Source organism: Myotis daubentonii, chromosome 6 (assembly GCF_963259705.1).
Source record: "Myotis daubentonii chromosome 6, mMyoDau2.1, whole genome shotgun sequence".
Classification (NCBI taxonomy): domain Eukaryota; kingdom Metazoa; phylum Chordata; class Mammalia; order Chiroptera; family Vespertilionidae; genus Myotis; species Myotis daubentonii.
Genome location: NC_081845.1, coordinates 80,231,020 through 80,258,847, shown reverse-complemented (window position 1 = coordinate 80,258,847; position 27,828 = coordinate 80,231,020). Strand labels below are relative to the sequence as shown.

The 27,828-nt window shown below is 40.3% G+C and overlaps 1 protein-coding gene across 1 annotated transcript; it reads left to right on the top strand.

Annotated features, from left to right (window-relative positions):
* Positions 1–15,085: 15,085 nt before the first annotated feature.
* LOC132237244 (nuclear receptor coactivator 4-like) lies at positions 15,086–17,390 on the top strand. Its single transcript, XM_059701454.1, is given in 4 exon segments — positions 15,086–15,712; positions 15,715–16,416; positions 16,419–16,931; positions 16,934–17,390. Coding segments are annotated over 4 exon segments (1,851 nt in total). The 5' UTR covers positions 15,086–15,186; the 3' UTR covers positions 17,044–17,390.
* The last annotated feature ends 10,438 nt before the right edge of the window (positions 17,391–27,828 follow it).

Below are 27,828 nucleotides of genomic sequence, written 5' to 3'. Positions count from 1 at the left end.
CTGGGAAACCCTTCCTAACTCTGCTTCTCCCCCACTTGTGTTTCTAAATTTTATCTAGCAGGAGTTATATGGCTAAGCAGTATAACATCGAGTTCTAAACGAGACTGATCTGGACTCAAGTCTTCCTTGTTACTAACTCCATGTACCAGAGCATTTTTTTACCCTCCATATATCTGCATTAATGTAGATAATTATAGTACCTATTCCAAAGAATTGCTTTATGGATTAATTGTGCTTGTCAGGGAGCTGGACTCATACTTAGTTGTTAGCTAATCAAGGCAACTACATTTCAGGGATTTTCTCCTCATCCTTTAGGAGTTAGTTGTTACTTACTTTATAAAGCCATTCATGGTGTATTAGCCTGACTCCAAGTATGTCCTGTAAACTCTTTTAATGCCCTATACTTTGCCTATCAAAATATTTATTACACTCTATTTTAATGACTAGCTTAATTATATGTTTCTCCAAACAAAAGAGCACATTAGTCTGATTCACTGGGTAAAATGTGCCTGGTATAACATTCCTTCAAAAAGTATTTTTTAAAATTTGAATTAAGGTCTAGTAGCATTCACTCTGACTTCATTTGCTTCTTTTCTATACCAATAGCCTGCACAGGGCCTTTTCAGCTTTGACTTATTCATTTAATAGGTTGTCCTTCTCATTTGAGCCTGAGACTCTCATAGTTGAGATTTTATTTTAAAATATGCAGTAGCAGAGGTTTAGTAAATCTAATTTCAATATTTAAAAAATAACCCAACTATAAGAAACACAGGTGGTAATGATCAGGTATCAATCCTATTATCTTTACTTTGAATAAAAACATTTTTATTAAAAGCAAACCGTTTTTAAAATTATTTTAAATTTAGTTTATTTGTTTGTGTCTCTCTGAAAACTTTCCTTCTAGCCAATTTCCTATCTATACGACTCTTAGACATTAATAGCTATCCTAATTACTACTGTTATTTTCTTACACATATTATCTTTTTATCTAAATGGAAGATCTTGGAGATCAAGTACAGTGTGTCTTATTTTTCTTTCATTTCCTACAAACTTAGTAAAATAAGCGATGCACTTATGGGTTATCTATAGTAGATAACCCATAAATATGGAATGACTGGTGGCTAGTTTCATTTTTCACAGACTTCTTATATTTTTATGTTTATAAGATATGCTATTACCCCAACATTGTGTCCATTGAAACTCACTTTCCACTGGGTTAGTGAGAGTAATGGAGTGCGAGGATAAGGACGAACCTGTTTCTGGGGTCCTTATTCCACTTACATCCTCTTCAGGGTTGGTCAGTCTCCTATGTAAGCACATGATGGCATTTTAAGTCAGGGTTTCCCACAGGAAGCATTATGCCTTCAAGAGAGGAAAGAAAAAAATCATCCTGGCATGCCAAGCAGGATGTCACTTACACTCGATTGGCCACATCGTCAAGGTTCATTTCCATTAAGCTTTGTGTCAGTTCAGAAACTTTACACATGAGGCTGTGTGTAGCAGTCTACCACTGCTGACTGCCCTGGGGCTAGCCCAGAGTCCCAATCTTGTCACTGGTTTTCCAGAATGCCTCTGTGAGAATTAGTTGCATATGCCGGCCAGCCTCACCATTTGAGACAGTACTGTGGTTTGGTTGTATTTTTATAAATCGCTCTCTAGCAAAACACTTACCATCTTTGACATATTTAGATAGGGAAAAGATAAGAATAAAAAAAGAGTGAAATAGTCATAGATAATGATAGATAGGTGGATAGATAGGTGGATATAAATGGAATGGATGGATGACTTCTGACATTAATAATAGAAAACAAATGTGAGAAGGGCATTGCTTTCAATTTCTGTCTAATGCTTCTAAAATGTGTCATGAATTGTGCATAAGAGAGATATTCCAACTCTGTTTTTTAGTAGTGACCGTATTCAACTACCTACATCAACTTAAGACAATAGAGAAATAAAATAAAAAACTTTAACCCAGCATCACACTAGATGGAGAAGGGGGCAATGAGGGGATGCAGGTACTATGATGAGTGGGGCTGTATCCTTTTAGTTTTTGTTGGTGTAAATCCAAGAATCCCTATTGATGAACAGTATAAGAAAGCTACTTAAGTATCAAGAACTATTTCTATGGGTTAATTTCCAAAATATATAAAGTACTCTTACAACTCAACAAAAGGGAGACAAACAATCCGATTAAAAAAAAAAATGGACAGAAGGCCTGAATAGACACTTTTACAAAGAGGACATAAAAATGCTCAATGTCACTAATCATCAAAGAGATGCAAATTAAAACAACAATGAAGTACCACCTCACACCTGTCAGAATGGCTATCATCAATATATCAATAAGCAACAAGTGCTGGTGAGGATGTAGAGGAAAAGGAACCCTTGTGCACTCTTGGTGGGAATGCAGACTGGTACAACTACTATGGAAAACTGTGACGTTTTCTCAAAAAAATTAAAAATGGAATTGCCATTTGACCCAGTGATCCCACTTTTGGGAATATTTCCTAAGCCTGAAACACCAATCAGAAAATACATGCACCCCCTATGTTCATAGCAGCATTATTTGCAATAGCTAAGATCTGGAAACAGCCCTAGTGCCCATCAGCAGATAAGTAGATAAAACAAATGTGGTACAGATTTACCTCATGGAACACTATGCAGCAGTAAAAAAGAAGAATCTCTTACCCTTTGAGACAGCATGGAGGGACCTGGAGAGTATTATGCTAAATGAAATAGGCCACTCAGAGAAAGACAAGTATCACATGATCTCACTTACATGTCAAATCTAATGAACAAAATAAACTGACAAACAAAATAGGACCATAGACATTGAAGTATGCAACAGATTGAAGCATTTTCAGAGGGAAGGGGTGGGGGAGGTGGGAAGAGATAAACCAAAAAAATTTTATGCACACATGCATAACCCATGGACATAAACAAATGAGTGGTGAAGGCCGGGGGGGGGGGGGGGTGGTGGTGATAATGGGCTAGTAGGGGTTAATGGGGAGGAAAAAAGAGGGCATATGTAATACTTTCAGCAATAAAGATTTAATTTAAAAAATAAATAAACTGACTAACAAAATAGACCCAGAAACATTGACACATGCAACAGATTAATATATTTCAGAGGGAAGGGGTGGGGATGGAGGGTGGGAAGAGATTAACTAAAGAACTTGTATGCATATATGCGTAACCATGGACACAGGCAATAAGGCAGGGATGGCCTAGGAAGGGGGTGAGAGTGGGGTGGAAGGGGGTCAGTGGGGAGAAAAGGAGGATATCTGTAACACTTTCAGCAATAAAGATAAATTAAAAAAATAAAATCAATGAAACATATCCTCAGGTGAGGATTAAAAAATAAAGAAAACATATTTATGTTATACAAATTTTACCTCAATAAAAAATTATATTTGTAAATGTTAAATATATATATATGGCTAAGTGACCGGCTGACCAGCTGACCGACCGGTAGGTATAACGCGCACTGACCACCAGGAGGCAGGCGCTCAATGCAGGAGCTGCCGAGCAACAGCAACTTTGCAGAGTGCCCTCTCGCACTCCGGGACCCCTCGGGAGATGTCAGACTGCCAGTTTCAGCCCGATTACCGCAGGCCAGGCCGAGAACCCCACCTTCCAGACAGACCACACTTACTCCACAGACACCCTTTGAGCCCCAGTGCCAGCACAGGTGCAGCCAGCAGGGGAGGGATCCTGGGAGGCTGGCTCCAGGGTGTGTCCAGCCCCTCTCACCCAGTCCCACCCCACTGGTCACCTTCTAATTAATATCCTCTCAATGTACATGAATCTGTGCACTGGGCTTCTAGTATATATAGAATTATTTCTATTAATTTAGTATGGTGTCAGAGACAACGATAGCCCTTCATGAGCACTGCTGCTCTGAGTCTATATATCCTTCTAAATTCTTCCCGAATACAGAGCAGGTTCCTCTCAAATCCTGCCTACTGCACTAACTGTTTGGTCTGAGCCCCTCTGTCTGGGACTGGACCTCCTGGGATGCCGGGACTTAGATGGAGAAGCCATGAAAAGTTGTGGGTGTATAAGAATGAGTTTTTATTGCAGAATCCAGTGGCCATATAGCCATCAGACAAAGCAGCTCTTTAAGCAATCCATAAAACAAGCAGCCATATACCGGCTGATAAATACATATCTTTTCCACACAGTAGTAGCAGTTTCTGTACCCACAGCTATTTTCTGAGCAACCGCACACTGCCTCTTAGACTCTTTACCTCACATAGCTGCTGAGCTCTCTGCCTCAGCAGCTTCTACCATCTCTCTGGTAGCTATATCCCCTGTGCCTACTGACTCTCTAGCACACTCTTCTGCCCAGCACACTGTTGGTCTCAGTATCATCACACAGTAACTAACTATGAGTGTCTCTTTCAGCACACTGGATGGTTAACATGGAAGCTATATCTGAGCTTTCTATGAGCTCTTAGCCTTATATCGTAGCAGTAGCAGCTCTCAGCAAAGCCTGAGCTCTCTAGCCTTAGTAATACTTTTAATATTACTCACAATGACAAGGGTAGTTGCAAACAATGACAGCAATCATTTGGCTATAGAAGGGCACAGTGTACTGTCAGATCACTGTGGCCTTGCAACTGTGTAGTCATTGAGCATTCTGATTATGATTCCCATGTTCAGAGCAGCCTTGGCCATCCGGCATACTGTCAACAAGGCCTCCACGCTCAATTAGCCTTGACTATCTGGGGACTCTTGGCATGGTTCCCACATATGAGTCAACATGTGTATTTGTGACAGTTCAGAGAAGAGACTGTGACATAACACAGACAGGTTTTGATAGAGACTGGGAGGGAATAGGAGGATATCCTATCTAATAAAAGAGAAAAATGGTAATTGACGTACGATGATACCCTTTTCATTGGCTAATCAGGGCTATATGCAAATTAACTGCCAAATAAGATTGGCAGTTAACTGCCAACTAAGATTGGCAGTTAACTGCCAACAAGATGGCGGTTAATTTGCATATGTAGGCACAATGCAGGGAGGTGAAAGGGAAAGCAGGAAGAAGCCCCCTGCCACTGACAGTGATCGGAAACCCAGGGGCGAGCTAAGAGCTGGGGGGCAGGGCAAAGGCGGCCCTGGGGCCGCCTTTGCCCTGCCCCCCAGCCATGATCGGAGAATCAGGTGCCTTTGCCGCCCTGGCCAGTGATAGCAGGAAGAAGGGGTGGAGCCAGCGATGGGAGCTGGGCACGGTCGAAGCTGGCAGTCCCGGGAGCTAGGGGTCCCTTGCCTGGGCCTAAAGCGAAGCCCACGATCGCGGGGCCGCTGCAGCTGCGGGTCCCCGCTGCCTGGGCTGGACGCCTCAGCCAGAGGCGTTAGGCCTAGGCAGGGGCGGAGCCTGCAACCACAGGGAGCTGGGGGTCCCCTGCCCAGGCCTGACACCTCTGCCAGAGGCCTCAGGCCTGGTCAAGGGGCCGATCTGGTGATTGGTGATCGGAGGGTGATGAGGGTCAACTCCTCTGGCCGAGGCATCAGGCCTGGGTGGGGGGCGGAGCTGGGGATTGGGGGGATATGATGGTCCCCTTGCCCAGGCCTGAAGCCTGGGTCAGAGGCGTCAGGCTTGGGCGGGGGGTGGAGCAAGCGATCAGAGGGAGATGGGGGTCCCCTGCCCAGGCATGATTCCTGGGCCAGAGGCCTCAGGCCTGGGCGGGGGCCAGAGCCAGTGATCGGGGGGAGATGGGGGTCCCCTGTCCAAGCCTGACACCTCTGGCGGAGGCGTCAGGCCTGGGCAAGGGGCCGATCAGGCGATCGGAGGGTGATGGGGGTCAACGCCTCAGGGCTCCCAGTATGTGAGAGGGGGCAGGCTGGGCTGAGGGACACTCCCCCCTACACACACACCCAGTGCACGAATTTCGTGCACCGGGCCCCTAGTATATATATATATAGATATATATATCTATATATATATATATAGATATAGATATATATATCTATATATATATATCTAGATATATATATCTATATATAGATATATATATAGATATATATATCTATATATATATATATATAGATAGATATATATATCTAGATATATATATCTATATATATATATATATCTAGATATATATATCTATATATATATATATATAGATATATATATCTAGATATATATATATATATATAGATAGATATATATATCACACACTAGAGGCCTGGTACACAAAAATTTGTGCACTTGGGAGGGTCCCTCAGCCCAGCCTGTGCCCTCTCACAGTCTGGGACCCCTCGGGGAATGACCACCTGCTGGCTTAGGCCGGCTCCCCGGGGCATGGGGCCTAAGCTGGCAGTTAGACATCCCTCTGGCAGCCCAGGAGCCCTCACGGGATGTCCACTTGCCAGCGGGGAGCAGGCCTAGCTGCAGTCGGACATCCTTAGCGCTGCTGAGGAGGTGGAAGAGGCTCCCACCACCACCGCTGTACTGGCAGCCATTGGCCTGGCTTGTGGCTGAGCAGAGCTCCCCCTGTGGGAGCACAGTGACCACTAAGGGGCAGCTCCTGCATTGAGCATCTGCCCCCTGGTGGTCAGTGTGTGGCATAGTGACCAGTGATTCCCAGTCGCTCTGCTGTTAGGGTCAATTTGCATATTACCCTTTTACTATATAGACTAGAGCCCTGGTGCATGGGTGGGGGCCACCTGGTTTTCCCTGAAGGGTGTCCCACTGGGGTGTCTGGCCAGCCTGGGTGAGAGGCTGATGGCTGTTTGCAGGCTGGCCAAGTCCCCCAGCAGGGACCCTCACCCCATGAGGGTGTGGTCATCCTTGGTGAGGTGCTGATGGCTGTTTGCAGGCTGGCCACAGCCCCCAGCCACCCAAGCTCCCAGTGGAGGCTGGCTGGAAGCAGGTAATAGGATTTATTTATCTTCTATAATTTGAACTTTGTTGCCTTGAGCGGAGGCCACAGTCAGCCAGGGCAGGTGGGCAGCTTGGCTTCCTCCATCACCGGGGCTACCAAGCCTCCTGCTTGCTCCAGCTCCGTGGCTGTGGCCACCATCTTGGTTTGGGTTAATTTACATAACCACTCTGATTGGCTGGTGGGCGTGGCTTGGGCATAGCGAAGGTACGGTCAATTAGCATCTTTGTCTTTTATTATAGATATTAGCATATTTTAACTAATTTTTATTTTCTTCTTCAACTCTGCGATTTTATGTACGTTGTACTAGTAGAGTTAACTACAAGTTTGTTCATAATTGTACAATGTTGTAAATGTTTCCCTCCACATCCCGCGTGGTTCAGGGATCAGGATCTGGAAGAGGGGCCACACACAAATGAAAGAGAAAAGACAAGAGATAATTTGGGAATACTGGGGGGCCAGGCGGGTAAGTCCAACTCAAGGGGAAGGACTTCCACTGGTGCTCAGGCTGCACCGACCTTTTATAGTCAGAGGTAAACAAGGCAGTGGTTACCATAGTTACACAGTTCTTGTGAGTTTCACCTGTTTTGACCATAGTTACACTTCCTGCACTTCCCTCAGCCCATTAACTTCCCAGGTAAGATCTGGGGAGTGTTATAAGGTCAAGCGTAATTGTGCTAAGAGGACTGAGCCCTCTAAGCTGGGACTTGTTTGTGACTTTGCCAGCAGGTCAGTCCGAGGCTCAACCCTATATCAGTTACCCACAGTACAATATCAAGACAGATTTATGACACCAAAAATATAAATGACACCCAAAGCTAAAGGCAATTACTATTGAAATTTTTGACACCTGTTGGGGGGAGGGGAAAATGCACTATTTATGTGTATACAAGTTTAGAGAGCTATTTACATTATGTTATGTAGGTGCACTGTACTGTGTGTTACTACATAAATTGGATGAAAAACCAAATGAGTATAATGAACTGGATGATGGCAGTGCTAGGGTGCACAGAATACAAACAACCTTACTTTATTATGGAAAACCCAAATAGGTAAGACCCATGCCACACTTCCCATCATAAAAAGCTCAAAGAGGGCAGGGAGCAGATATCCCTTTCCCCAACTCCCAGACAACTAATACCGAGGTTTGAGTAGAACCAGCCAAAGGAATGTTTCTACCAAGTCACTGGATCTTAGTATAGTAATGCAAAGACATTGGGTTTGTCAGAAATTATTGGTAGAGACGTCAGCAGGGCCAATAGTCCAGAGGGTGGCAGTGAGTGCAAGTTAGCACAGTCTTGGCCTTGCTTTCCTTTCCATTAGTTCTTGCTAGTTTTCTGTGGCATGCTCTCTAACTGTTCTGTCAATTCTCAGAGCTATTTAGTGTTGATTCAATAAATTACATTTCTGCTTAAGTTAGGCAGGCATGATACTTATTTGCAACTAGATACATATACATATTTTTTACACTTTTCCCCTGTGGTTCTGTTTAACAATCTTTGAGGAAGAACTTACTAATTAGTGCTTACTTTCTGGGAAAATTTTTCAGGAGTCTATCAGTAGTTCTCCATCTGTTATGATTTTGATTATCTATTTTTCTTTCCCAATTGCTTACTCAGAGAAGGCAATGAATTTTTTGTGTAACACCAGTAAGATGTCCTATCATACCTCATAAAAGCTGAAGACCAGTCTTTAGTGTAGCAATTTGTGTCACTGCCTACTGGTATGATTTTAGTGGTGCCCAAGCCTGCCTTCAATGCCAACATTTCATATCCAATTCTACAAATCAAGTTACCATGTTTTTTAAAGGACCTCCATAAAATGTAAATCTTCATAGAAATAGTTACATCTGAACGAGTACTAAAAATTCAAGTTGTCCTGATTTAGTTATCTAGAAAAAAGGAATCTGAAAAATCAATATCAAAAAATGAAGCAAAAAATAAAGGAAGCTTTGGATCATGAGAATATTCAACAATTCATGGTATTTTTCATAAGTCAATGTATTTAATGGGAGGATAGAAGAAGAGGTAGATTTATCTAAGTTTTGTTAGATGCTGAGGAAAGTCACTAGAGGGAGTACTGAGTATCCAATGGTATGAGAAAGCACTTGACAGTAGTCAGATTAAAGAGGAATGCAAAGCACTGAGTACAATATCTTGTAAATAATGCCTTGTCCCAGGTGTAATAAAGTAAGGTTGTTCTGGCCCAGTGGCTCAGTTTATTGGAGCGTCGCCCCATACACTAAAAAGGTGTGAATTCAATTCCCGCTCCGGGTACATGTCTGGGTTGCAGCTTTAATCCCTGGTTAAGGCATATGCGGGAGGCAACCCATGGATGTTTCTCTCTCACATCAGTGTCTCTCCCTATCTCTTCCTTCCCCTCTCTCTAAAATCAATAAACATATCTTTGGTGAGGATTAAATAACAATAAAATAAGGTTAATATTTCTACACTTCCACACATTGGCCAATTTCTTGAGGAGTCTTTGTATAAGACTGCTTCCTGCAGGGGCTCTTTTTGGCTACTTTCATAGCTTTGGAGCCTGGTGCTTAACATAACCTTTATATTGTTGAGGGAATGATTAGGAATTACTGTGACATTCTGATGGACTTATTTATTAAGTAGACATGCATGGGGAAAAAAACAAACAAATCTGAATTTCTTCTTAAAATAAAATATATTGTCCGGCTGGTATAGCTCGGTGGTTGAGGATCAACCCATGAACCAGGTCACAGTTCAATTCCAACAGGGCACATGCCTGGGTTGTGGGCTCGATCCCCAGGAGAGGGCATGCTCTCTCATCATTGATAGTTCTATCTCTCCTCCATTTTCTCTTAAATCAGTAATATATATATATATATATATATATATATATATATATATATATATATATATATATATATATATATATATAATCACCTTTATCTTCCCCTATGATGATAACATCATTCATAATTAATTTTATTTCTTTGACCCATGAATGATAAACATAGGGGATGCAGCAAATTGTGTACTTGGTATCAATTTGCCAAGGTGCATGATTGCATTTAGAAAATTATTAGCATTTAGTATGGGTCTTGTGTGCATTGAATTATGTAAAGTACAAACACACACACACACACACACACAGAGTAAGATAACTGGATGAGGTTGTTCAAGATATATCAGCTTCTCTATGTTATATACTTGCCCCAGAAACCCAAGGAGATGCAGCTGCACTAGAAAGAGAAGATCGTTTCCAATAGAAATTATAAAATTGGTGAAAATTTCAGGCTGTAAGCTATTTTTTTTCCAATCACATTGAGTGGTTTAACTCAGTCCAAAACACATTGTTTACATTGGGATTTTGAAGTGTGATAATTTGAGTTTTGCTTGAAAAATAAAACACAAAATACAAGGTATTTATTTTCTTGATTTCAGTGAAAACAAATAACTCTAGTGCATGCTTCCCCTGTGGGGTAAATACCTATGTGTGATTGTGTATAATTGAAACAGCAAAAATAAAGAAAACAAACAAAACATTAGTTCAATTCCAACATATGTCAACATTAACAAAACTATTTTTGTTATTGTATTGAAATATTTAATAGTCTAGTAAAAAAACAGTCTTTGTATTTTAATTGCCCTAACATTTTTATGGAACTATTTTCTCTATTAAATTCTCTCTTATTTCCTAGCTGAAATGGGGTCCACAGGTGTTCTAGCATCATTAGCATATTGCTACTGTTGCACATTTGTCCTTCTGTGACTACCATGCTGAGGACCTAATTTTTATTGTCACCTTCCGAGACCACTTAGACTGCCCCCAAATTCTTTAAACTGTTTCTCACCACCTGGTCTATTACTTTCAAGTACTATCACAATCTGTAATTTGATGCCCATTTATTTCTTGCTTATCGATTGTCATCCTCACAGGAATGTAAACTCCCTGAGGAAAGATTTTTCTCTGTTCATGGTTGTAATGTCAGTATTTGGCACAGAGTAAGTACTCAGGAAATATTTGTAGGGATTAATATTGCTAGCCTCTGTCTTCCCCAGTCCTACATAAACTGAGGCACTGAACTACTTTTTCTGTAGGCTCAAATTCAACCAGTTCCTGAGTCCATCCAAGGTATACTCTGCAAATGTTTTTCACAACACTGATTAATTTCTATAGTCTTCCTATCAGAGGTTCTATGACCAAGAAGTGTACAGTTGATGAGTTTCCATGGATTCAGAGTTTCACCCCCTCCCCATGTTTCTACCTCCCTCTAGTAGTCTGTATACTCTCAGCCTTACAGTGTCTCAATGTCTACCACAGCTCACTTCCTGGGGGCCTGAAATATATCTAGCCTTTGGCATACCCTTCTTTGGAGTCTGGTCCTTACCTTTATTCAGAAATGGAATTATGAAAATAAAATTTCTCTGTCTTCCTGGGGTTCCATCTACAAGGAAATAAAATGAGGAAATTTAGAGTTTCATATGAATATACTTTCTAGAAAGTAAGATGAATTCAATAGTGAAACAAAATATTAGACAAGAAAAAGATGCTATCTTTGGAAATCATTAAGTATTAAATTTACTTTCCATTTTGAACAATTTTAGGTACATACTTCCCAACTTGTTAGGGATGAAATCAAGTCATTCCATTAGCCTTTCTGTGACTCTATGTATTGAGGCCGTAAGTGATCTAGACATAGTGCTTCCATAACAGTGGTGAAAAGTACTCAATCAGTTAACATTTAGACACTTATATCCCTAGGGTCACCAGAGAAACGTTTCAACAAATATGATTTTCTTTATAAGACATATTTCTAGGTAACAGAAAATAGAAGCCTTCTTTATCCATTATCCTGTTTCTTATATTCCAAGACTTATATTACTTTTTTTTTCTTCTGGAACCAAGACTTTTTTTAAAAATATTTCAAGAAAAACAATTTTAAATATAATCATGTTACATGTAATAAACATTAATAATTCAAGAAAAACGATTTTAAGTATAATAATGTTACATGCACTAAACATTAGTATTTCAAAAAATGATTTTAAATATGATAATGTTACATGCAATAAACCAGTCTCAATGCGCTCTCCACTCTCGGTCCTCGGGTATCAGGGTTCTCTTCTGCAAGTTTTCCATTCGATTTATTACTTTTTTTACTCAGAAGCTCTGCTCATAGCTGTGTAATCACTAATTGGATGACACTGATCATTAATATCAACACTCTGAATTCATAACATTCCCATCTGCCTCTGCCTCTGCCTCTTGGTTACCTGGTAGGAGCAAGTGTCCAGGAAAGGCAAAGAGGCACTTTACTTGTGGCCACTTCCTCTTTTCACAATGCGTGAGGTCTCAATCATGGATGGCCCTTTCCCGTTGAGTCTCAGAAATATCCTGAGGATAGCCATTAAAGTAGTTGTTTCAAATCAATTGGAACTTTAATATGGAAAACTATCAGTTCATTCATGAGATATTCTATATTGTGCCCCCGACCCCCCCCCCCCCCCCCAGACTCTTTGCCAGGTAGAGCTCTTTATCTGGGAATGAGGGCAACAGGAAATAAACGCATCAGTTGATAAATGTCTATGCTTTACTATACCTGTATTATATCAAGGCAACAAACCAAACCATAAAAGAAAGGATTGATTTATTTGAAGTTCTATGTACTGTTTAACTACTCAATCTAATTGCTATATAAATCCCTCCCATGGTGTATTCATTGTAACATAAAGATTAAGATCTGTGAAGTGTAGCTTGTGTATCATTTATTTTCCATCAAGAATGAGCATAAATGCATTAAGAACTAAAGGTGACACTGAATACATTGAAACAAAGATCATTAAGATTGACATATAGCTTTTGAAACTGATTCTTTCATGCAATTTGAAGTTCAGTTGCAAAACTCAATTTACTAGAATTGAGTGAACATAGAGCAAAATAATACCAGTGAATACCCATTAATAAGCAGTCAAGCTATGTTATATATATACTAGAGGCCCGGTGCACAAAAATTTGTGCGCTCGTGGGGAAGGGGAGGTCCCTCAGCCCGGCCTGTGCCCTCTCGCAGTCTGGGACCCCTCGGGAGATAACGACCTGCTGGCTTAGGCCTGCTCCCGGGTGGCAGAGGGCAGGCCCAATCCCTAGGTGCAGCCCCTGGTCGGGCTCAGAGCAGGGCCGATTGGGGAGTTGGGGCGCCGCCCCCTGTCACACTCAAGGCAGGGTCGATGGGGAGGTTGCGGCGCAACCCCCTGTCACGCACAGAGCAGGGCCCATCAGGGGGGTTGGGGCTCTGTACCCTGTCACGCACAGAGCAGGGCCCATCAGGGGGTTGGGGTGCTGCCCTCTATCACCCACAGAGCAGGGCGGATCAGGGGGTTGGGGCGCTGCCACTCTCACACTCAGGGCAGGGCTGATGGGGAGGTTATGGCTCTACCCCGTCACACACAGAGCAGGGCCCGTGGGGGGGGGAGCTCCCCCCTATCAGGCACAGAGCAGGGTGGATAGGGAGGTTGTGGCCCCGCCCCCTGTCACACACAGAGCCGCAGGGCGATCAGGGGGTTTGGGCGCTGGCCCCTGTCACGCTGATCCCGGTGCCGACCCTTTTACTATATAGGGTAGAGGCCTGGTGCATGGGTGGGGCCGGCTGGTTTGCCCTGAAGGGTGTCCTGGATCAGGGTGGGGGTCCCCACTGGGGTGCCTGGCCAGTCTGGGTGAGGGGCTGAGGGCTGTTTTCAGGCTGGGGGTGACTGAACTCCCAAACGCTCCTTTTTTCCTTTTTTTTTTTTTTTTTTTTTTTTTTCATTCTGGGCCAGCTTTAGCTTGAGGCTTGGCTCCAGCTCTTAGGCCTCCGGCTGAAAGTAGGTTTCTGGCCTTTGCTTACAATGTTGCGAATCTGCTGGCTGAAGTTGGGCGTATTTGTTACAGAGTTTCTTAAACTGCCAGCTCAGAGGCAGCGGCAGGTGGGGAACGTTGGTTTCCTCCGTCACTGAGGCAACCAAGCCTCATGTTAGTTTCAAGCTGCCTGGCTGCCGGCCGCCATCTTGGCTGACAGTTAATTTGCATATCACCCTGATTAGCCAATGAAAAGGGTATCGGTCGTACGCCAATTACCATGTTTCTCTTTTATTAGATAGGATATATATATATATAATTTACCTAATATACATTTACTAACCCACTCTTGTGTTGTAGGTATCATGCTAGACCAGTGGTCCTCAAACTTTTTAAATAGAGGGCCAGTCCACTGTCCCTCAGACCATTGGAGAGCCGGACTATAGTTTAAAAAATAACTATGAACAAATTCTTATGCACACTGCACATATCTTATTTTGAAGTAAAAAAACAAAACGGGAACAAATACAATATTTGTATTTGCATGTGGCCCACGGGCCATAGTTTGAGGACCCCTGCGCTAGACACTAGCAATAGTAACACATGGCAAATGCATAGTATATTTTATTAAAAATTAGATGAGACAAGGGGAATCTGAAGTTATGTGCATACACACACACACACACACACACACACAAAAGCAGAAATGGAAGGTAACTAAAGAGTCTTGTACTTGTAAAAGTAAAGATCCTGGATGATCTGATCTATAGTACTCATCTCACTTTGGCAGACTAGGGCAATTTCCCATACTGCCACGTTTTTCTTTCTAGATTTCTAAATGTCTGTATCAGAATTTCTCTAATTTAGGTTTATTTCCAAAAAATTTTTTTTGATGATGCACTATTTTCCTGGCACTGCTGTGCTAATTAATTTCACATTTAAAACCTATTTCCTATATAATAAAAGAATATGCAAATCATCCAAAGGGCGGAATGACCTGAAAGCCCGCGGCCCCTCGCCCCAGCCGGCCAGCCCCTCAGCAAGCACCCCAATTCTGATCAGGGGCAGGCCGACCGGCAAACCTCCCACAGCCCCTCACTCCGGCCAGCCCCGATGGCCCTCATGAGGGTGGCCAGCTGGATCCCACCAGTGCAGGAATTCGTAATATTATTTGTTGAACTAAACTGAACAGTGCTCTCTGAATGTCAGATTCTGGGCTTGGTATCAGGGATACAAAGACCAATAGAACCTCATCTCTTCCAACAAAGAGCAAAGATGTCACAGGAGAGATAGATGAAAATAATAATACTGAAATATGTGATGTGGTCCATGGACAACAATTTGTGATAATTATGGAAGTTAAATCAACACTCTGGATCGCGAGAACTCTGCCTTTCGGCCCTCAGCGTGTGTCAGGCGGTGTCTCTGCACCGAAGGTCCCCTCGGATCATCCGGAGTGGCGTTTGTAGTCGGAACAGTGAGAATGAGTACCTCACAGGACCAGAATGGCTTCAGTAAGAGAGAACCCCTTCTGAGGTGTCGTGATGCACAGAGGGACTTGGAGCTTACCATTGGTGGAGTTCTCCGGGCTGAACAGCAAATTAAACATAACTTGCGAGAGATCAAAGCCCAGATTCACAGCTGCATAAGCCGTCACTTGGAATGCCTTCGAAGCTGGGAGGTGTGGTTGTATGAACAGGTAGATCTCATCTATCAGCTTAAAGAGGAGACACTTCAGCAGCAGGCCCAGCAGCTCTACTGGTTACTGGGCCAGTTCAATTGTCTTATTCATCAACTGGAGTGCACCCAAAACAAAGATTTAGCCAATCAAGTGTCCGTGTGCCTGGAGAGACTGGGCAATCTGACCCTCATACCTGAAGATTCGACTGTCCTACTCTTTGAAGCAGACACAACTGCTCTGCGCCAGGCCATCACCACGTTTGGGTCCCTCAAGACCATCCAAATTCCTGAGAAGTTGATGGCTCATGCTAGCTCATCAAATATTGGGCCTTCATGGAGAAAAGAGGGTTTATGCCATTGCTAGAGCAGAAGTCAGCATCCAGCACCACAGCTGTCCCTCTCAGTGAATGGCTCCTTAGAAGCAACCCGATCAATGGTCATTCAGCTCCTTACACACCCAGCACCAATCTCCAGGACTGGCTCACCCAAGAGCAGACCTTTGAGAATAGTCAGACTTCCTCCAGAACCTGCAGTGTCTTTAGTAATGTCTGGGGCAACCTAAAGGGCTTGGAAAACTGGCTCCACAAGAGCCAACAAGAAGTTGTTCCTGAAAAACCAAATTATGAAAAGGGTAGCAGCTGTTCTACCACCAGTTCATGCTCCATTGATACTGAAAAGGTTGAAGATCCAGAGCTTCTTGATCAAGATGAGATGAGTCTTTCTGATTGGCTGTTGACTGACCAGGACTCTCCAAAGCTGGAGATGCCTGGGAATGGCAGCTGTGAAACCAGTGAGAAGTTTAAGCGCCTGTTCCAGGTGTTCCATGAGTCCTACAATGTGAATGATTGGCTTGTCAAGTCCGATTCCTATACCAATTGTCAGGGCAACCAGCCCAAAGGTGTGGAGATTGAAAACCTGGGAAATCTGAAGTGCCTGAATGACCACAGTGAGGCCAAGAAACCCTTGTCCACTCCCAGCATGGTTATTGAGGATTGGCTTGTCCGGAACCATCAGGACCCATATAAAGTAGAGGAGTCTGCAAAGCCAATGAGCCCTGTACAAGCTTTGCAGAGTGTGTGTGTGATGAAAATTGTGAGAAGGAAGCCATGTCTAAGTGGCCGCTGGAGAAAGAAGGAAAGGATAAAAATGGTATGCCTGTGGAACCAAAATTTGAATCAGAGAAGCATCCAGATTCCCTGAATATGTGGCTCTGTCCTTCCAGGAAAGAGGCAGCAGAACAAGCTAAACTATCAAAGGCAATGACTGCTTCCAAAATTGCTGATTCCTTCAAAATGATAAGGAACAGTTCCTTGTCAGAGTGGCTCATCACACCCTCATGCAAAGAAGCACATCCCAAAGACAGAGCTGGCAAACAAAAGCTTATGAGTCCGGTGGCCACTTCCTGGTGTCCCTTTAATACAGCTGGCTGGGTCTCTCCAGGAAAGAAGACGGGAAACCTCAGCCAGTTATCCTCAGGAGAAGACAAGTGGCTCCTACGAAAGAAGGCCAAGGAAGTATTACTTAATTCACCCCTGCAGGAGGAACATAACTTCCCCCAGACCATAACTGTGCCCTCCCAGCAGTTTGTGATCTCTTTGCCTGTACGCAGCTTAAAGTTGACAGAGAAAAGTGGCTGTATCGGACTCCTCTACAGATGTGAAGGAATGGAGTACTAGAATCAAGCAACTTTTCTGCAAATCATCACCTTTCCATGAGCCGAGTGACCGGAGCTTGCCAAATCGTTGTGTTTCTGGGTGTGACCAGCTAGTTTAGCTCCTTTCCTGACTAATTTTGAACTAGTGAAGAGAAATTTCATCACTTATGAATTACTGTGTAAAAGAAAAAGGCTGTTTGTTGATGCTGAGGTAATTCAGTTTCTTCTTACAATTCACCCCTACACTAGAAAGAAACACAGTATCTTGGTGGATATTTCTTACACAAGTCTCCATGGCTCCTTAGATTGTGTTGTTGTTAGAATATTAAAACTGTAGTTTTAAAAACGAAAAAAAAAATCAACACTCTGAATTCATATCATTCCCATCTGCCTCTGCCTCTTGGTTACCTGGTAGGAGCAAGTGTCCAGGAAAGGTAACATATGCACAACATATAGAGGTGGAAACTCAGTTTAGCCTAGAGCAGCCGTGGGCAAAATACTGCCCGCGGGCCAGAATCGGCCCATTTGAAATGAATAAAACTAAAAAAAAAGACCGTACCCTTTTATGTAATGATGTTTACTTTGAATTTATATTAGTTCACACAAACACTCCATCCATGCTTTTGTTCCGGCCCTCCAGTCCAGTTTAAGAACCCATTGTGGCCCTCGAGTCAAAAAGTTTGCCCACCCCTGGCCTAGAGGTTCAGTGAAGTCTTCAAGAAGAGAATAATTCATGAGTTAATTCTTAAAAAATAATCTGAATTCAGAGTGGTGAATATGGAGACATATCTAGAATGATTAAGTTATTGTACTATTAAGTAGTATATAGGACACAGGAAGAAGAGTAGATATTTGGTAAAGGTGAAGTAGGACTTGGGGGGATAGTTTGAGATAATGATTGGTTAATTTGTGGATTTGTTTGATTTAAGGTGCTTATTAAACATTGAATTGAATATAAGGAGAAGACAGTTAGATAAGTAAGTCTGATTTTAAAGAATAAGTCTGAGAGCCCTAGCTGGTTTAGCTCAGTGGAAAGAGCATCAGCTTGCAGACCAAAGGGTCCCAGGTTTGATTCTGGTCAAGGGCATGTACTTCGGTTGCAGGCTCCTCCAGGCTCATGCAGGAGGCAACCAATCGGTGTGTTTCTGTCCCATCCTATATTTCTCTCGGTCTTTCTCTCTCTCTCTTCCACTCTCTCTAAAAATCAATGGAAAAATATCCTCAGGTGAGGATTAAAATTTTTTTTAAAAAAAGAATAAGTCTGAGTTGGAGATAGAATATGGGAAATCAAATTAAGTGAAGTAATCTTCCTATGGACATATATATCTGGAAAGAGACAACATTAAACCTAAATCATACATATCTGGTTTGGAAGTTCAGGATCTTTCCAAAGAAGTTATATAATATTATCATCTATTATTAGCTGCTATCCCATTCTAAATAGAAATTTAAAGTAAACAGAAACCCTATTTTAAGTAGACATGTGTGACTATTAGGTTAGCGTATAAATATATTTTTCTAGTTGTCTGCTTTCAAATAGAGTCCTTGCTCAATACTGTACAAGATTTATTACATGAAGGCTTACCTGAGAGAACTTAGATGTACTGTTCCATTTTAGATAGAAGAATGTATTGAGACATAAAGACATCCATATAAGAGAGTTACTGAATCACTAAATTGAATCTCCAGATTCACTTAGTACAAGTTTGATTTGTCAACTTTTCTCCTTAAATTTTTGTCAACAAGATTATTCCTGAACGTTTTCCAGTAATGGGGGAAACATTCTTCCCACTTCATTCTTGAGAAGTTCTTACTTCCCAAAGTTTTCTCATTCATTCATTCATTTATTGCTTCATTTTATTGACATACTTTTTTTTTATTTTTAACAGGGAAGTTGTTTTTTTAATATGTTTTTATTGATTTGAGAGAGCAGAGAGGCAGAGAGAAACATTGACAAGAGAGAATCATCAATAGACTGCCTCCTGAACACCCCTTCTCCCCCACTGGGTATTGAGCCACAACAAGGGAATGTGCCCTGACTGGGAACCCAATGGCGACCTTTAGATGCATAGGACCATACCCAACCAACTGAGCCACAACAGCCAGGGCAAACTGACATACTTTTATAGAATATTATGTGGGTGCCAGGAATGAAGTACTGAATAAGTGAGACATGGTTGCTGCCTTTATAACTTTCAGCCTTTTGAAGGGCACATTGATAGATAAATAAATAAATCTGTATTATTACTGCTGTATAATAAATTATCCTCAAATTTGGTGACTCAAAACAACTTAAATATTTATTATTTTATTTTTAAATTATGTATTAGTGTTATTTTTGTTGTACAATTAATAATTTTATACAACTAAATACTTAAATAAATACAATTAAACCAGGGGTGAGCTGACATGTTCCCACTCCCTATAAATACATATTAAAACAATTCTATTTCCCAGAGAAAGCAGAGCAGCACTCAAATATGGAGGATACACTTCATTACTGTATAGATTTTCTGTCAGAAAGTAAATAAACAGAAAAAAAATCTACTGGAATGGAACACATTCTGAATAACACACGGGAGAATATTGATTTTGTAAAATAAAATCAGGCTAATACAAGGAGGGAACAGGCTAAGATTAGGAAAGACTATAAAGAATTTTTTAATGGCCAACTAAAAAATTGATAGTGACTTGGCTATTTGATTCACCCAGAATTTGTTACATTGTGAGATGTATATATACGATGAGAATATAATCTGGTTTTTATGGTACACATGGACATGTACTGCCCATACTCTACTTTGAAAAAGGATATGTTGCCCCAGCTACATTTTGGCCAACATTTATCAGACCTTCACGGGAAATGTTCCAAACCTTCTCATGGGGTTGGCACAGCCTTTGTTGGGCTTAGATGGCAATTCGACTTTTTTTTTCCTAATCTTATTTCCTACTCTCCCTTTTTTTTCTTCACAGATGCTATTTTCTCCCCACAGATACTATTATGTAATAATTATCCTACACAAACACTCCATCCTAGAATCTGCTTTTATAATTTTTAGTACCAGGAACATTCTAAAAAAAGAAAGTTATCTGATATAGTTTTGCAACTAAATAACTCACTATCCATATGTCAGTAGAGATATCATTACTGGTGAGGTAAAACACAGAAAGGGCCTGGCTCAAGGTGATCATTAAAGCAATCATTGATGGTAAGTTGGGATGATACACCAGTGGAGGGGTGTGCTCTAACTACCATAATCTTATCACATGTTTAAAAAGCATGGGGGATGGAAACTATTGCTAAACACCATTGACACCCTAGAAAAGATAGTAGAACATTATAGACGATCAGCAAGTAATTGAGAAACAAGTATTTGCAGCCATTGGGCTGTTCTGGTAGCTGACAAAGAAGCCCTCATCACCTGTAGCAGGAGGACATGGAAAACTGAGGACAAGGACCAAGACTTAATAGACTTGGATTAGCTCCAGAAAAAGTTAAAGCCCAACACAGGCAGCTCTTTTATGCCAAAATCCTGGCCCTGGATTGAAAATAAATAGAATTTTGATACTTTGGATAGACACATCTGGGTACATGCCCTTGAAAATGTTGCATATTCAGAATCCTTTAAAATCTCTTGGCCTGCAGAAGTTATCCACCCCTCAATATTAAGAGTTAAAATCCCCCTTTGCTTAAAAAAATACAGAGGCCTCAAAATAACATGTCTCACACACACACACACACACACACACACACACACAACCTAGAATTCACCTCATCTAGTCACTAGGCCTATAACATGACCTAGTAAAGACATCTGGGACTGATAAGGTAAGAAAGAGATTCAATCTGAGCAGGGGTACCGAATGAGCATGGGCTTCAGGAGCCAGAGGAGTAGGAGAGGAGTAGATTTCAAAAGTGCTCAATCAAAAAGTTTAATGCATAAAATTGGCTATGTGTGAGCATAAATTAGAAGCGTATGGCAAAAATAAAATACTTAACACCCTGACAAAGACTCCGAAAATGCTGCTAATTGACTACTAGGATAGCTCCTACAAGCATGGACAAAGCAATGGCTCATGTTATTCAAAGTTGAAATGTCAGAATATCACAAACTACCAACTTGTAGCCTCAGTTGCAGCCTCTGTGCCAGATGCATTTTCTATAGAGTAATTAACACAGACCCGGGTTCCTTGCATGCTATCAGGCTGTTGATTTAGTAAATGGATACTTCCATTTGCAAAGGACAATTAGATATCTTTTCATTTACATGGAAGGGGCAATAATATACATTTATCATTTTCTTCAAAAGCTACATTAACTATAGTTCTCTGTCATAATATAGTCTAAAGAGATCAGGTGTGTCTTTATAATTCCCATAAAAAACATTGATGCACCACATTGATTATATGGTTATTGAGTTAGATGAACAAAATGTTGTTAGCATTTAGAGAGACAGATGTGCTTAAGAGAATGAAGTTAAACCCTATAAACATTCAGGGGCTTATCACGTCTGTAAAAGTTTTAGGAATCCAATAATCACAGTCCTTTCAAAATAAAATATGAATGATTGCATTTTTTTTCTTCCTACCATGCTGAAGAAAACACAACACAACTTAGACTATCATCTTTGAGTTGGATCTAGAGCAAGAATGGGCACTCCACCAAGTTCAGGTTTTAGGGTTAGCAGTGCTACCACATGGACCATATTATCCAGTAGATCATATTATACTAAGATCCAGAAGATCCTATGGTATTGTTGATAGGAAAAGATTCAGAGAAAAAATTACAATGCAAGCTCCTAGAATTCTGAAAATTGTCATCCACAGTGGTGATTAAGACATAGTTTGGAAAACAGCATGTAGCATGTTACTGGGCTCTGGTAGAAATGGAACATCCAACTATGAGAGACCAACTGAACATCTCTCTGAAATATCCCATCTTGTGCTGTTTCTATCAGCCTTTCAAGTCATAAAACTAGGCAGAGGTACTAGCAATTAAATGAAATGACCTAGTTAGATCAAGCATTAGCATGTCTTATGAACTATGTTCCTGTAAAATTCACATTAAAGTCATAATTCCCAGTGCCTCAGAATGTGACTATATTTGGAGATACGGCTTTTAAAGAGGTAATTAAGGTAAATGAGCTTTTATGTGTGGGCCCTAACCCAATATGACTACTATGCTTTCAAGAAAAGATTAGGAGCCAGACACACACAGAGGGAAGACCATGTGAAAATACCCAGAAGCAGATGGCCATCTACAAGTCAAGCCAAGGAAAGAGGCCTTCTGAGAAAACTAACCCGGATGACACCTTCCTCTTGGGCATCTAGCCTCTTTACCTGGGAAGAAATAAACTTCTGCTGTTAAAGCCACTCCGTGTGTGGTATTTTGTGATGATAGTCCTAATAAGCTAATATGACATGAACGGAGGGCGTAAGTAAGCTGCAGGAGCACAGTCCACACCCACGTGTTCTCCCTACAGTTTAACAGCGGTCCTCCTCTAAGTTACACCCATGTCCACATGGAGGATCCTGTGTATCATCCTTCCTATTAGATACTTCATTGTCATTCACATAACTTGAATTTTGGGGGCAGTCATGTAAAATGTCTGACTCATATTTAGCTATAGGGAAGCAATAGAATATGAATAAGAGTATGGTCTTTGCAATCAGATGGGTCCAGGACCAGGTTCATGTCTTGGTCCTGTCACTTATCACTTTGAGGCTCAATTTCTTCATTTGTAGAATTGAGTTAAATAAGAGTAAGTACACTCCCAAGTGGCCATAAGAATGAAATGGGGTAGTGTATATAGATAGCTTCCCACGTACTTGACAGTTAATAATCATATTATCATTATATTACATATAAATGATCATATTTTCACTACATATGCATGTGCATACATAGATGCATACACATATATACACATATAAACATAGACACACACATTTCCCTTTACATAAATCCCAGTAAAATCTTTGCATTTGGCATAAATTTTATCTAGTAAAATGATGAAATTTGATCTGGTATTTCAGCCTGTCAAGATCTTTTTTACTCCATCTATGTCATCTAATAAGCCCACAATTTCTTCCAACTTCATATCAAACCCAAACTTGATAAATGTGTCATCTTAATCCTTGAAAGAATAAATTATTATTTAGTAAGCAGGTTTCTGGTCATTTTTTTCCTTCTATTACATATTTTAATTATTAACTGTTCAATTTTGTTACTAAAAAGTTACTGTTATAAGCAATCAAAGTTTTTAGTCCATAAATACATTTTGGACTCATGTTATTTCTCTTACTGTTTTTTACATTTCCTCTTCTCAAAAATTCAGAGAATTTTCTATTCTCATAGCCCAAGTTCTAATTTCAGATCGACGAACATTTCTGTGAACTGTGAAGATATTCTTCAGCCAGGAGACAGACCACTGTTAGTCATTTTTCTATCCAACCTTAGCTTTCAGTCTACCTTTTAAATACTAGGTGGCAAAAACATCCTGTTAAAGACCTGGTAGTAAAATTAACAGTTTTTTCCTATGTTTAAACTACCCAGGGGAATTTCCTGCTAACACATAGTTCTATGAGCAAATCATTACAGAAAAATAAATAGTGACATGGGTCAAAAAATGTCAGACAGCTTGAAAGCTACCTAAACAGCCTTTACATCTCACGGATTTTTGTGCACTTGGTCCCAGTCCTGTCAATCTGTTAAGTTACTGATGCTTCACGCTATGAGGTCAGTTATAATTTCTCACACAGTTGTGCCAAATAGCCCAGAAAAGCCTGTAGCATTTGCCCCACAAAACACTTCCCAAAAGAGTTGATGATTCGTGTACAGACAAGAGGGAATAAATGGGACCTGCAATGATTAAATACTGAGATATTTTTGAACCACTGTCTACAATTTATCAAACTTTATTTTTAAGTCTAAAAAGTATTAGGGTACAAGCAGGCAGGCAATAATCATAGTAATAGTGTCTGAAGTCTTAAATAACCTACATTGTATGTTGCTTCTACCTTTTATGAAGCATTTAGTTCACAGTTATATGTGTTAGAAGCAGCAAAGGATTTTATCAATTATAACACAGAAGTCAAGGGGGACATTTTCTCTGTGTCTGAGGATTTTATAATACCAGGTTTTCCTCCAGAGCTATGTAAATACAATAAAATGTTTTCTGTTTAATCAGGCCTTTAACACAAACTGGAGTTACCATTACAAAAACAAAACAAAACAAAACAAAACAAAACAAAAAAAAACAACATTAAAGATTTTAAACAATTACTTCTTAATCCAATTAATTATATTCTGTCTATGTCTTTATGGTTTATAAATTACTGTATGTTACTTGATCACTGCCTGTTTTTTAAACATGATTTTTAGAGAAACCTAAGTTACATTAGCTTACACAAGAAATTCCTTCAATGGAAACTAGAATGGTTCAGAGAATTAAGCAATGACTTCAGTAACTAACTGGTGAGAAATAATATCCATTGCTGGCCAAAATTAAGTAACAGGAATTAGATTTAATGGCCTGTATATAAGCAAACAATAAAATTATACTGAATGTATATATAGAAAATAACAGTTTTCAAGGCAATGGGTATCAGACAACTGAAGATAATTATTTCTGAGATCGAAAACTAATGAGGTAAGTCTTATGACTGCTCCAGGTCATTGTCTTGACAAGATTTCTAGTTTCACTGCAGTCAGAGGGACTTAAGGCAGAGCCAACATACTCCCTACATTGAAGAATTGGTAGTCTAGGACTATCTAGGGTGTGCAGAACAGAATACTGGAGAGAAAAAAGTCTAGAGACTGGTGGAGCATCTGTCATTCTATTCCGCAAAGTACTGATTGGTACAAGTATGTGAGAAAACTATCCAAGGTTGGGAAAAAAATATGTGAGATAATTAGGTCAGACAGTGCCTGTCCCTCACAGAGGGCCAGGAATAGGCACTGTTCCAATCAGCTAAAGTGAAACTTCTCACGAGTCATGGGACACTGAGTAGAGCACCCGGAGATGTGTCACAGTAGTGAGGACTATTTGGGCCTAGGCCTAAGTGCTGCTCTGATCCCATCAAACAGATCTTAAAAGCAAGACCCGATGGATCAACTATGTGCAAGTACCTTAAGAAAGTCCCAAACCAAAGTTCAAAAATACATAAAAAGATACAAAAATATTCATCTGCAATAAGGTAACAATCACAATGACTGGCATCCTATCTAAGATTTTTAGACTTGCAAAGAAGTAAGAAAATATGATCCACTATGAAGGCAAAAATTAATCAGAACTGAACTAGAACTGACTCAGATATTAAAATGAGCAGACAAGGCTATTAGAATATTTATTATAACTGTATTCCATTTGTTCAAAAGTTAAATAGTTATATAAAGGATGTAAATCACTATAATGTTGTGATGAAGAATACACTGGTGGAGGTTGATGGTAAGTTAGACATTGGAGGAGAAAAGATTAGTGAAATTGAAGACAGAAAACTCAAACAGAGAGAAAAAAGTAAGTTAAAAAAATGAAACAAGCCCAGTCGGCATGGCTTAGTGGTTGAGCATTGATCTATGAACCAGAGGTCATGGTTTGATTCCCGGTCAGGGCACATACCCGGGTTTTGGGCTTGATCCCCAGTGCGGGGTGTGCAGGAGGCAGCTGATCAATGATCCTCTCTCATCATTGATATTTCTATCTTTCTCTAAAAAGAAACAAACATACAAAAAAGATAAGATTATCAGCGAGCTGTAGGGCAATACCAGACAACCAAATAAACTTGTAACAGGATTCTTTGAAGGAGGGGGAGGGAAAAAAAAGCTTTGAAAATTTTCAAATTTGATACAAATTACAAATGCAGAAATTTAAGATGTTCAAAAAACCCCATGCACAAAAAATATGAAGAAATAATTTCCACCATTTGGCTATTGAGGACATTGCTGCTGTGATCATGCATGCACTCGCACTTGTTTGAGTAACTATTTTTTTCTATACACGTGTTCATAGCAGCACTGTTTTCCATAGCCAAAGGTGGAAATATCCCAAATGTCCATCAATGAATCAAGAGCTAAACAAACTTGGTATGTACATGAGTGAATATTATTTACTCATAAAAAGAGAATAAAACATAATGTCTGGATAAACCTCTAAAATACTATGCTAAGTGAAAGAAGAAAGACGCAAAAGAACAAATATATGATTCCACTCCTATAAAATATCTAGGATAGGCAAGTTCATAGAAACAGAGTGTAGGGCAGAGATTCCCAGAGGCTGGGTAGAGTGAGGGGAGGAGTGGAGAGTTACTGCTTAATGAATAAGGGATTTTACTTTGGAGTGATAGAAATATTTTTGAACTAGATAGAGATGGTGATTTATGAATATACTAAATGCCACTGAATTATTTACTTTTAATTGATTATTTTCATATAAATTTCACCTCAGTACATTTTTAAAATAAAGGAAAATTTAACATTTAAAAATAAAGATGTACTAAAGCTGCAAGAATGTATCACTAGAAAACATTCACTACAAACAAATATTAAGGATAGTCTTTTAGGCAGAAAGAAAATGATACCTGTTGGAAATATGCATCTACAAGAAGGAATAAAAAGCACCAGATATGGTAAGTGCTACATTGGCAAATATATAGAAGACTTTTCTTATGATAAATGATAGGAAGTTCAGAAATAAAGTTGGGTCTCAGGGACAACATCAACCAGGCATTCAAATGTTTCCTGATTTGGTGTCTCCCCTCTGCTTCACTCAATATGTTAACTTCACCTTTCATCACTGATGTCATAATAATTTTCATGAGCAAGCAACCATCAATTATATTCTATGTTATGACTAGCACATAATAAAAGTTAGCTAATAATCTCTCACCCAGTTAGTAGCATTAGGAAATCAGGTATTCTACAGAAATGCAGCTTCTAGATAACTGAATTTTACACATTCATCATTTTTAAATTCCACATTCATCGTGTTTAAATTCTAATCGTTATACATGGAAATCTCTTAGGGATTTACTTTCATTTTTCCACATTAATATTTTAATATCAAAACAATGTATGCAATAAAAGTAGCTCAGGATGATAATTATGAATATTTAATTGTCTTACCAAAGGGTTATTAAAGTTTAAAGAATTATTTGCCCCCACACTAAATGGTTCTATAATGAGTTGTTTTAGGTTCTTGGATTTGTCTTTATTTTATCTTTTGTTCTGAGCTGTGGTAAAAGGCTCCCATACAATGGAAATGAAAAAGGTCTTCCCTTATCAAGTTCTTCTGTTTGATGGAAGCCCAAGTCATGCCCACAGCTACACACCCTGCAATATCTCAAGAAGTATGTACTAAGTGCCTCCTTTACGCAGTTTTTTTCTAATAAATAACACACCTATATGCCCCTGAATATGTTCTTATGCTGCTCATGATAAAGGTAAGGCAGTCAAAGCCTACTTTTTCAAAGTGAGGCCTCATAAACAATGATGAAAACACTCGAGGCATGTGTAGTTCAGGAGACCAGACTATTTGGACAACACAGAAGCAGGGTCAGAATAAGAGAATTGAGCATGTGAGGATGATATTGATCACTGATTCTGGTTTCTTGTTGAGTTCGCAATTGGAATGAAATACAATGTAGCTCTGCCCGGCCAATGTAGCTCAGTGGTTGAGCATCGACCTATGAACCAAGAAGTCATGGTTCAATTCCCCGTCAAGGCACATGCCCGGATTGTGTGCTCAATCCCTAGTATGGGGCGTGTAGGAGGCAGCTGATCAGTGATTCTCT